At 43.1% G+C, this 12,702-nt stretch overlaps 1 protein-coding gene across 2 annotated transcripts in view; it reads right to left on the reverse strand.

Moving 5' to 3' along the window:
• Positions 1-12,702, reverse strand: part of SIK2 (salt-inducible kinase 2) — a 93,518-nt gene that overhangs the window by 14,968 nt on the left and 65,848 nt on the right. For both annotated transcript variants that reach the window (XM_004689277.2, XM_012729586.1), the window contains exons 5-7: positions 2,191-2,315; positions 1,654-1,777; positions 155-375 (exon numbers count right to left, since the gene is read on the reverse strand). In XM_004689277.2, the coding sequence (XP_004689334.1) occupies positions 155-375; positions 1,654-1,777; positions 2,191-2,315 (470 nt within the window). The remainder of the gene's footprint in view (positions 1-154; positions 376-1,653; positions 1,778-2,190; positions 2,316-12,702) is intronic.

The raw sequence follows: 12,702 nt of genomic DNA on the forward strand, positions 1-12,702 counted from the left end.
AGTGTGATGTCACCTCCAGGGAAGGGAGCAATGTGTTTAGGGACTGGGGGCGCCCCTGCGCCAAGACCGGGTTGACTGGTGTGAGCCTGAAAGTTCAAGTTACCAAGTACACCAGAACCCTGAAACACCTTTAACCAAACCTCTCGCCGTTTACCTCAATGGTTTTCTGTTGATCTATTCCAAGGCTGTGCATCAGTCGCAGAACCTGTTCATTAAACTCCCCGATGGAAGGCTCATTTTCTTGTCCTTGTGGATAGAGAACCGGTCTCTGTACAGGAACTTCTACGAGCATCCACTTATGCTCTTTGATTTGAGCTATGGTTAGCCGTTTGGACGGGTCTAGAACCAACATCCTTCGAATAAGGTGTTCACAATCTGTGCAAAACACAATGTCACAAAAGTCACACAAATCGCCTTACATGTTGGTCTATTTCCTTGACTTGTGGGACTCTGTGCACAGTGTTAACCTCCTCTGCAGTGTCTGCTAGAGAGCCAAGGTCAAATGAGGAAATGAAAACATGGTCAATGTTGACACATAAAATTAACCATTACAAAGAATGACTACTTGAGAAAAATAGAAGGAATGAGTATCCAATTCTGTGCTAAATGAACCTTTCTATGGAATTACTCAACTGAAAACATCTAGACACAGACATAGATTCCCACTAAAGGAAAACAAGCCTCATCCCCAGAACAAGCAAAAGACTAAAGGGATCTGCAGCCACTTCTGAAGCTGACACACGCAGGCTGCGTGTGCGGCACCCAGTGGACTGTGGCTTTTCCCCACAGCGCAGCTGAGAAACATGCATGTGGGCACTATTTACGCTGACGACACCAAGAGCCTGCCCCGCTGCAGCCTTGGGCATGAGCTTGCGCTCTGGGCCCACTCAGTGCCCTTTAACCCCCTGCACGTGCTCCACTGGCTCTGGGCTTCACACAGCTTAATTTAATTAATCCTCACCACAGCCCTATTGGGAACTATTGTTATTTCCATTTTATAGACTGAGCAAATTGAAGCACAGAAAGGAGACGGAACTTGCCAAAGGAAGACAGCCAGCAAGTGTGGACTGAGGCCTAAACCTAGGCAGTTTGGCTCGAGACTCCATGCTCTTAACTGCAAGGGCATGTTTCACTGTTACTAGGCACCAAAGAGTTAATGATAACCCAAAACTAAGCTAATAGGGACACTTAACTGTGTTGCTTTCAATGTAACAACCTAATATAAGATTGGTAGAGATTATGGTATCTCATCTTAAATCAATAGCTTTGCCAGTTGGTTTTTAATTTAAATAAAAATTTAAATTTTGTAACATCCTGCCAAAGAATATGGGGAAATCCACTTCATAGTTACAGTAAAATGGTTGTGAATCTGTATCTACAAAGTGCTCCTCTAAATCTAAAATAGCCCTGGGGCATACACAAAACAAGAGTAAATGGAAGGACTTGCTCTTCGTAATGTGAGAAACTTTGTTTTCAGTCACCAGTAGGAAGGCTGCAACTTTTCTTACCCACATGAAGCGGGCTGCTTATTTCTGTAGCTTTGTAACTCAGTCAACTTATCTGGCACCTAAACTCACAGAACAAGGGAAGTTCCTGCTGAGGCATTGCATTTGGAGCATAGAATCTGTAGAGCACAATGAAGGAGGCTGTTACCTTCTGACATGAAATACGGAATCCGGAATCTTCCTTCCAAAACCCTCTGCCTCAAAATTGGAAGAGTTGGTCCATCAAAAGGCAGCGCTCCACAGACAAGGACGTAAAGAACAACTCCCATGCTCTACGGAACAAAACAACACAGTCTTTTTTCCTCCTGAGAATTTCAGATACTGTTTTCCTAAACATCCACGAAGCTCTATAAATCTATGGACTAGTGAATTCCTGCTTTAAATGTACCGTTTTCTCAGAACTTGAAAAAAGATCTGAAAACCTAACTATAATAAAATATTATAGTAAGGAACTAGATATCAAGAGATCTGAATTTATTTATTTTAATTACTACTTAACTTTAAGTTACTGCTGATACTGGAATGATAACATCTGTCCCTAGAAATAGTTCCCCAGAATCTAATTACAGTTCAGCAACCCAGGAAAGTCGGAACTATTTGTCAGGTAACAAGAGCTGAGAAGAGGGAGCAGAATACCAAGTATTCCCATTATAGATGCAGTAAACACAGCAAGAGAGAGCAATACCCAAATATCCAGCTGCGGCCCTTCATACTGCTGCCCTTCAAAGACTTCAGGGGCTGCGTAAGGGGGGCTGCCACACCATGTTGCCAGAAGTTCGCCACTTTTAAAGAAATTTCCGAAACCGAAATCTGTTGGGATGGAGATAAATGTTACTTTCATTGGTGCTCTCAAATGACACAGAATTTCTCTGTAACAAATTTTATGATGCTGTATTAACACGATCATTACTCTTTACTCTGTGAGGAATGATATGACATCTATTCTGTGATATTTAATGGGCACTTAGTATAATGATTAGCAAATATTAAGTATTCCAAGGAATATTTGTTGATTGAATGTGTAAACAGAATCACATTTTTTTTTTTTTTTGCAGAGAATGAATAAGAATTTGGAAAAGACCTCAAAAATCCTGTATTTTAAGAGCTGTGGACAACAAAACTGGTGTGGATAATCTTTGAGTTTCCATTACTCCACAATGAAGAGCACTTTCTCCTACATGGTCTGTAAGAGACAAAAACGAGCACCACCCTGGACTAGTGACCTAAACACAGCCGAGAGGCGGCTGCTCCCACAGTCGTGACCCCAGGGTGGCAAGACACAGACCTTTTAGGCACGGGGTAGAGTTTCCCAAGGAACAACTCTAAGTGTTGGCTCTACATCCTCATTCTGGCAATGGCCATCTGACCAGCTCTAATTACCACGTGAGAGCTGCACACAAGCCACCGACCACTATTCCACTGATTTCTCATTTATGGAAGGCAGCAGCACTATACTGCCAGCTAACAGCCTTCCTCTGATGTTACTAGTCAGCCTGAGTGTCCAGCTTCATCGGTAGCCTGCAGCCTCGAAGCACTGTACTAGGGCGTTTCAATGTGCATGAAAATTGGGAGCTTTGGTCCAGGTGCAAGCTGGTGCCCTTTTGCTAAGCTTTCAATCTCTGTTCTTCCTTAAGAAACAGATTCCTACTATTTTCTAAGTTACAGTCACATTGTCCAGTGTCATCATATGCTCCTGATTGAAGAACACAGGAACCAGCTGTGCACCCAGCCAGAGCACAGCAGAGCTGTGGGGGCCCGAGGGGGCCTAGCAGTCTCCAGTGCCGGGCTGACTGGCGAGGCGCCACGCCACCAATCCCTTTGTGAGACTTAGCTTCCCCAGCTGTGCAGCAGGCTGCTGTGGGGCTCCACTGAGTTTACACAAACCCCAGCTCTGTTCACAGGCTGAGGTCACACACACATCTGTATCTGAGGTGGAAGGTTCTTCTAGCCAGCTGATATAAAAACTGGTGGCAAGAGATAGTAACATTGACAGCTACAGCCTCCAACCACAGCTTCCTGGCAGAGCAGGAACCATGAAGTTGGGGGGCAATGGAGCTGATTTCCAGGCCTGCCTAACTTCAAATCCTCCTTGCTAAGTTATTTGACTTTCCTGAAACCTAGTTCTCATATCTTATAAACAAGAGTGGGGACATCCACCTACCCAGAAAGGACAGTGTGCAGATTAAATATGATTAAAAATGTAAAATGCCTGGGGCATAGTCATTACCAACTGGCCTTTCAGAGAAAAGCCTTCTGAGGAAATATACTGGAAGAGCAAGAAAAGCATGGTGGGAGTCGAAGGGTCCAGACCAGAAATGAAGGTGCCTTGGGCAGCTACTGGGTTTGGTAGCACAGCACTGGCCTGCATGGTGCCGGGAGTCGGAGGCCCCAAGAGCTCTCACGGCCGACTCGAGGCAGTTCAGTCCCACAGTCTCTTTCCAAAATCACTGTCAGCGGTCTCAGCCCTTTGACTCACTCCTGTCTCCACGGCTACCTACTCACACCACATCATAACGCATATGCTCACAGAGATACATGTTTCTTGTATTCTAGAAAAACTGTACTCTCTAGTTCTCAAGTGAGCCAAGGACTAGATGTTCAAATTACATTCAAGGAGGGCAATGTTAATTTCACTCACACAGAAAAGCACCAGCAGCTCTGGGATGTGTTTGGAGATCCTGAAATAGGTACGATAATTGCTATACTTTAACCCATAATCACAGGATGAGTTCTAGCACAAGTTGAGGATACTCTCCAAATAGCATTGTAGAATTTGACCGTCTCACCGACTGTTAGAGAGTTCCTTCATCCCACCTTCCCCAGACTCCAGGAAGGACTCAGAGCAGTGATTGGGACAGAAAGCTGCCTCTTTCTGCCTGAGGCTCACTCCCATGCAGGTGCATAGGCATGAGAAGAAGAACCAGGCCTGTGGTAGCCAAGACTCAACCACAGCTTTATGCATCCTGGACAATGAAAGCTTCCCGTTGTCTTACGAAAGTGGTGCAAAGGAGTGGCTGACTTTTATTTCCTCTAGGTAACTGAACAAACTAGGAACCTGAGCTGCAGGAACATTAAAAGAAACACTGAAGACAATCAGGTCCGCTAAAACGAGTACAGCAGATAGACAAGTGTCTTCTGCAAACCACTTCGGGCACTTATGTATCGTACCATTATCATCTGACATATGGATCAAGGAAGGCTGTGGCGTCAGGCAGACAGGGATCAATTTCCGGTTTCCAACTTAGCTGGGTGACCTTGGGCAACTGACCTAACTTCTCTGAACCGCAGTCTCCTCACTGGCAAAACTGGAACACTATCTATACTTCTTAAAGTTCTTCTATAAAAGTAACTATAGATGTAGATGCTAAATACTGCATAGGTATTACCACTTTGATTATATATAATGCTTTACACAAGCTACTGAAACACAGTTGGTGTGCAGTAAGTAGTAGTTATTGAGTGGGCTACTCAAGAGAACAGAAAGAGAATAGTGATTCTTTTTGTTTTACTTATCTGTTTTCCCTATCCTAAATCCCTGGAGTTGGGGGGTGGGGTGGGAGTAGGAGGGGGCAATGATACGTGTCTGTATGCCCAGAACTTAGATGCTGTCTATAGACACCAGCTGTTCACTAAAGGTCTGCTGAATGAATACGCTGGCATTTCATTTAAATGTGCTTACCATGTGCTAGAAGCTGACCTAAGCTGCCTAAAAATGATTTCTTCATAATAACCCCACAAAGGATGCTTATCTTGGGAGAAAGTGAGAAGAGAAAGGCAAGGGCCTTCCTAGAGGGTATATAAAGAACAGAACTGGAACAGAAACTAAGTATGCCTAGAGCCAGCACTGTTAACTACTACCTTTCTGGCCTTCCCCGGCATGGTGGTGCGTAGCTATTTTTGAGCAAGTTAATAATTGCCAGGTTTAAGCAGTGGCAAAGGAAAGGCACTTAAAGTAAGTCTGTTTCTTCACGGGAATCTGGATAATTTGCTTCCTTACAGTCTGCAGCTTTTGCCTAAATCATGTAGTGAAACGAAGGGTGAGCGAGAGGGACGAAATACGAAAACGGCGCGCTCGCTCTTGTGGCCATGCGTTCCCATGGAATGATGACTGCTTTTCACGCCAACTGCATCCACTCATCCCTCCATGAAAACACACACTTCCACCACCATGCAAGCACAGGACAGCGTCTCACAACAAGAGAATAATGAAAAACCCACTTTATCATCTGACTTTTGGAAGGTATCATGAAGATAACCACTGCGCGTTCCTCTCTCTCACGCTAGCAGCAGCTCTGGGCTGGCCTTGTTGACAAAGAAGCGCCCTTCTAGGCTAAATGTCTTCTCTCAACATCTGATCTGGGAGTCAGTGCCTGAACTGATGGCTGCTATGTCCCTCGGAAAATTTCCTTGCCGTTCCTCTGTGATAAAGCTTATGTAACACTGGATTCACTTTGACATTATTTAACTTTCAATTTGGAAACAATTTTAGATTTCCAGAGAGTTGCAACAATAAAGAACTCCCCCGATGGAACATTTCACGTAACTATATTAGCATAATCATCAAAACTAAGTAACACTGAAACCATGGACTTCAATTAAGATTTCATCAGTTTTGGGGCCTCCCTGGTAGCACAGGGGGTTAAAGCCCAGCACTATGAAGCTGTCCGAAGCCCTGCCGCACGACCAAGGAGCTGACCACATGGAGCAGCAGACCTCTCCTGTCTCCCCGCTGCTCCCCTTAGTACTATATTTCAGTCCATATGCATGTTCTGCTTCCTACGCAGTCTCTGGTGAATTCTCTCACTCCCAGCATCTCTGGCCTATACCCCAGTTCTTGTATGCATAAATAAGTAAATCTTAAAAAAAAAATTTCACCAGTTTTCCCACTAATGTACCTTTTCAAAAAGCTTAGCATTCTACAATGTGTGTAGGTTGTCTTCTATTTGCAGCAGTTTTGGGGGCTTTTCTTATCTTTCATGACCAGAAAGAGGACAGGTCAAGCAAGTATTTATAGACTGGCCCCAAGTCTGGGCATGGCTGCGTCGTGTGATTAGATGGAAATCTTGGCTTTTGGGGAAGAACGTCACAGAGGGTAAGTCTCGTCTCTATCAGGCCGGGAGCAGCATGGTGTAATGTCTAGATAGGTGTAATATGTAGGTACCGGGGATCTCTTGATCTCTTGATTGAGGCAGTGTCTGCTGAGTTTCCCAATTAAAAATTTACTACTTTCCCCTATGTGGTAATAAATATTTTAGAGAAGATACACTGGGACGACCCAGTCTGTCTCTCTCTAAACTTTCGCCATTAGCTTTCACTGGCAGACTGTCACTGCTGTAAGATGACTGCTGTGCTCTAATGGTGAGTTCTCATTTCCCTCACTCCTTCTATATGCAATTACAGTTCTTCTTTAACGAAAAGCTGTTCCTTCTTCCCCATTTTATTTATTCATGAACTCATGTATTTATTATTTACTAATATTGTCATATTATGTGACATCTGCCATAAGCATTTACTCATTCTTTGGGTCTTGGGCCAATACTCCCATTACTTATTTTGATGTCCAAATGGTTCCAGCGTTGGTCACAAGGAACTAATTCAAACTGGCACCTGTGCCCCTTCAACAGACCCACGCCATTTTTTATGAGTTTCAATTTATTTTAAGCAATTCCTTATCTTCTGTTTTCCCTATCTCAGGCCTGGGGTCAACCTCTTCCCCAAGGAGTCCTGGTTCATTTTACAGTGGAGTGGGTTTTAGAAACCAAGACCACGACCTGCATATTCTCACTGGAACTGCGATGTCTCTGCTTCCAGGCCCTGTCAGCAGACAGAACTAGGGAACCTATGTATGATCACAAACCCACACACACATGTTTACATTTGCCTTTGTATCTGTGCATTGAAACAAAACAAAAACAAAAAAAACAAAACAAAAAACCCAAAACCCAACCTGTCCACGAGTTCATTCTGGTACCTCTCACTCCAATCCAGGGTTCAGTCTGGCTTCTCTATCTTGATACTATTTTTATTCATCCATGATTGACTGAGCAACTCTGACAAAATTTTGAAAGTAGAAAGAAGTTTCATTTTTCTGCAGTAATCTGTCATTTGTGTGGGAGTAATTGTTTCAACTCTCCCTTAGAACACATCTTGAATTTGTCAGCTCAATCATGATTTTTAACATTTCTTTAAGTGGTAGGAAAAAAGACAAGTTTTTCTCAAAGAATCTCTTAGCTTCTCAATTTTAAGAAAGTTCAATATAAAAATCATAAGAAGTTTTAGAAATAAGATGACACCTAGTCCTGCAACATGGTCTATGAATTATAATAAAATCTGAAAAACATTTATGCCATGCCTTTGGGTGAGGCGATCACACAGCTGGTGTTTTTGTACATATTAACTCATTGAATCCTGAAGATGGTCCTGTGAGGGCTGACTGTCCTTACCTGCAAAGGGGACAAATTTAAGCTCAAGTGCTTAACTAGTTTGCCTAAGTATCAACAGCAGTAAGTGGCTTAGGCAATCTTCAAATCTCAAACCAGGTATTCCTCTTCACTATATCACAGATATTCCAAGAACTCCACTAGTCAGAGAAGTTAATCCAATTTAAAATTGGAATAAGACTGTCATAAATCATGAAAAATCCTCTCCATTAAATAGAGATGAGAGATTTTTCTAACGTATTCCTCTGCCAGCTGAAGGGCGTTCTCTTCTGTTTAATATTGAATGCTGTTCTTAGTATCCTTAATAAGCAAATGGGCAAATTGAGATGTTTGCAAAGTAAATGTTAGAAAGGTACACCGACATTCATTTTAGGGCTCTATATTCATATTTAAGAACCCGTGATGTGTTAAGCAGACACATGTCCTTTCATGTTGTAGATCTTGTACTTGCTCCTCCTCCCATTCTGGCACAGAGCTAAAACTCTTGGGGTTTCCTAAGTAACCAGAGCCAGACAGGTGTTTGTTTTGTTAACAAGGGACTTTTGGGAAGCGCCTAAGATAGGGGCTCACTGTGGCACCAGCCCTGTGATTAGAACACTGAAACTTTTAGTCCTCTTTCTTGACCTCTCAGGATGGGTGAGGAAACAGAAGGCAGGGGAGAGGAGCTGGTCATGAATCAATCATCAGTGCTCACTTACATCATCAATCATGTTTGTGTAACGATACCTCCACAAAAGCCCAAAGGCCAAGGTTAGGAGATCTTCTGGTTGGGGAATGTGTGGAGATTTGGGGAGAAAGGCAGGCCTCGAGACCACAGGGAGCTCCACATAGCTTGCCCTCTGATCTCTTTGGAATCTAATCCTTGCCCTCTGTATCTCTGGTTGTTGCTGAATCCTATCCTTTCAACGTTATCTGATAATTAAGTAAAATGTTTGTCTCTCTTCTGTCAACTGCTCTAGCAAATTACCTGAACCCAAGGAGGAGATGGTGGAAGTTATGGTTTGCGAGCACAGGTATCCACCCAGACTTAAGATTGCATCTGAAGTGTGGGGGCAGTCTTGAAGTACTGAACCCTTAATCCATGGACCCTAATGCTAACTCAGGTGGACAATGCCAGAAATGAATTAACTGTAGGATGCCTGGCTGGCATCTGGAGAGCTGTTGTTTGTATGTGTAGAGAATCCCTTTGCCACATTGCAAATTGGGGCCAGGAACCTATAAGGCATGTGAAGATATGCACACTTCGCCCCACACCTCAGGCACATGTTCTGAGGCTTTAGCCTAATACAGGTTGAGATTTCCTGATAGATATATTTCTCTCATCTGGTTTCTGTGTGGCCTAAAATGTCTATAGACGAGAGGCAGAATCTTGGGGGTAGAGTCTTGAGTCACCGAAAAGATCAATTACTATTGCCTGGAAATCAATGCGGTCTCACAAAAGCTGAGTTCCCTCATTCCCTCTTATCTAGCTAACCAGAAACAGCCCATGGGTATCTTTGAAAACAGCACCTTCCCGATAATAAAAATCAATTAATTGTCACTACTAGATTACCTAAATTATTCGCACCCAAACACCAGTAGCAAGGACCATATTCAACACCACATTCAAGGACTAATAGGGCCTTGTACAGAGTAAATAAGCTGACCCTGATGATTAGTGTTTGAGGACACCAAGCACATTAGAGAATTCTGTTTCATCTGTTGGGGTGACATAGATCAAACATTAGCATGCATCGAAATCACCTGGGGAGCTTACTATAATGCAGATTTGGGTCCAGTGGACCAAGGTTGGGGCCCTGAATTCTGGGTTTCTAACAAGTTTCACAGTGGGTTCCAGGAAACCCAGTAAGAGAGAAGTAGTGAAGATGGAGAAGATGATCAGTAGTCTGTCAGTGTGAGGCCTGCAAAGTGACTGTGATTATGAAATACTTTCATGATTTTTATTTAGATGACAAAACACTAAATAGGAGAAGTTACCAATGAAAAGTAAACTATTTAAATCATTTTTAAAGGCAGAAGCAAAAGAAGCCCTAACCCGGCCTTTAAGATTAGAAAAAAGAAACGATTTCTAGGAAATAACATAACAGAGGCAATTTTTAAATCTCCAGCATTGTGCTACAATGTCTAATTTATAATTAAAAAAAAAAAAAAACAAAAACCCTCCTACAGAGTAACAGATGGCTTTGGGGTTAAATTTATCCTTGTCTCTAAAATTACCAGAACTCAGATAGCCAGTTGCCATGAAGAGTTACCCATCGTTTGTAATTATTATGATGGGGTGAAGAAGACAATGATGAGAAAATGACGCTGACAAAGGAGAGGTGGGAGCGGGCAGAGATGCAGCGGACCGAGGCACAACCGAATGCTAATGAGCCACCACTGACGTCAATGCACACTCTGCCGTGGCCAGCGAAAGGCCAGCTGCCCGGCTCACGTCCAACCATCAGTCACGCCCTCCCTACCTGTCAAAGGACACGACCGCCCGCCAGGGTTGAGATGAAATGTGATCCTGCTGACCAGTGTGAGGTAGCTATTTGTCCAAAGGCAGCGTTCCGTTCCATGAGCTAAGAAGCAAAAGTGGGCTTCCTGGGCTCACAGAGTGGAGGGGAGGAAGGCGATCAAGAGGGAAAAACAAAACCCAGTCCGTGTGGCTGTCTTCGCTTTTTCAGGGCAATGGATTGCGACTGCAAAGGAAGCTGGGAGGGAAAGACAGTCCCCTTGCGCTTGGCTGAGGCAAAGCCCTCTTTATCGCCTACACTGCAGAGTGGCAGGGGGCTAAGAAGTGGATGTCTTTCAATAAGTGTGTTACTGACAAGCAAACTTTGTCTCAACCTTTTTTTTTTTTTTTTTAAACTTTGTTCCAGGGTAAAAAGCTGCAATTACATAGAGAGATCCTATCTCAAGGTCTTCCAGTAAGCAGGAAGACTGCCAGAAGCAATGAGGAGGGATGATGGGCGTGCCTCTCTGGCTAAGGACAGGTGACTCAGGGGCTCAAGCAGGTTAATCAGGCTAATCATGTGTTACTAAATACACTGAAGGTCCCTCTCAGAACAAAAAATTTGCACCACGCAGAGACAATATAGAATATAAATGACAAACTCTCCTTGTTCTTCTGAGATCTGTATTAGTAAGTCCAAAAAAAAGGGGGGTCGATGGGGGTTATATTACTATCAAATTGTGAGGATTTGTTTATTACTTATCAAATATTATATTTATTCGATTATATATTGAAATCAAATAGCAGCTACCTTTGATCAAGTAAACATTCAACAAAATACCATGGTGTCAGGAACGTTAATTAACAATTATTTAACAAACATTTAAAACAGCACTAGCATGTACCAGGCACTGTTCCAAGTACTTTGCAAATATTAACCATGGCAGTAACCTGTGCAATAGGAACATCTACCATTCCCTCTTTGTGGAGAGGAAGCTGAAGACAGAGAAGTCCGCCAGAGCCAGGTTCAAGCCCAGGCAGCACAGCTCCACAGTCTATATTCTTATGCTCCCCACTTCTATCCCTAGCCACTCCACATTCCGACAGAACAGGTTATTCTGTTTAGTAGTTATGGAAACCTAGGCTCAGTGAGGTAAAATAATCAGCCCAAGGTTACACCAAGGAGCACAGCCAGAATTTGCTCCAGCAAACTAAACAGGCAAATATCCAACTCCACATTCTCTATGTGATGCTTTATTTATTTTTTCTTTTCTAAGATTTATTTATTTATGCATACAGAACTGGGGTACAGGCCAGAGGTGCAAGGGCAGTCAGAGGATCACCAGAGACAGAGTGGGGAGCAGAACAGGCTAGTTGATGAAGTATACTGCTGAGGGGAGCAGCGGGCGGGTCAGGAGAGGTCTGCCACGCCATGTGGTCACCTCCGGGGTGGGGATCCAACTCAGGCTGAAGTGGCTTCAGCTTCTTAGTGCTGTGCTTTAACCCGCTGCGCCACCAGGGAGGACCCAGTGATGCTTTATTTGAATGATGGTGTTTTCTGGAAAATCTCCTCCAAGTAATTCATATAATTTTACCCTTACCTAAGAATTTACTATTAACATTTCAGATTAGGAAAGATGAATAAAAATAAATGTCATTCATCTAATTACTCTCAACTGAAAACCAAAATGGTCATAGCCAATAGCTGTGAGGAAACACTTGCGCAGTTACTAAAATGAAGGACAGGAACACTGAAGTTTAATGACATAGTATTTAGCATAGTACTTGGAAATAGGGAAATTTAGATAGTCAAAAACAAAATAAAGGCAGAAAACAAACACCTAGATGTTACATAATGACACAGAAACTCTGAGTTTACCTAGGTATAGTGGGATTACAGGAGAGGAGTTCCGTTGAGGCAACACTTGGATTTCGTCTCAAAGGCTATTCTGTATGGGCTGCTTGCAGCTCCTCTGGGGTTCTGCTCTGACATTTGCTCTTGAGAAATGAGTTCCCATAGCATGACTCACACTCCAACTTTTCTCTGCTAAAAATGACTCCCAGAGCCCTTTAAGGTGCTGTTTTGTTTTGATGATAAAGGAATGAAAAGGTGATGCAGGAACACCTTGTTTCTATAAGACTTCCAAATCAAGAGTGTTCTCTAAGGGGGGGTCAACTGATGTTTTCAAGGAGAAGTAAACTTAAAATTCCACTTCTGTGTGGAAAACAGGAAAGTTGGCAAACAGGAACAAAATAAGTAAAAATAAATGGAAGAAGGGTCATATGAAGATTAAGGGAAAAACCCTTTTTTCTGTCTTCC

The sequence above is a fragment of the Condylura cristata genome, unplaced genomic scaffold (genome assembly GCF_000260355.1).
Source record: "Condylura cristata isolate star-nosed mole 26May11 unplaced genomic scaffold, ConCri1.0 scaffold00025, whole genome shotgun sequence".
NCBI classification, from domain to species: domain Eukaryota; kingdom Metazoa; phylum Chordata; class Mammalia; order Eulipotyphla; family Talpidae; genus Condylura; species Condylura cristata.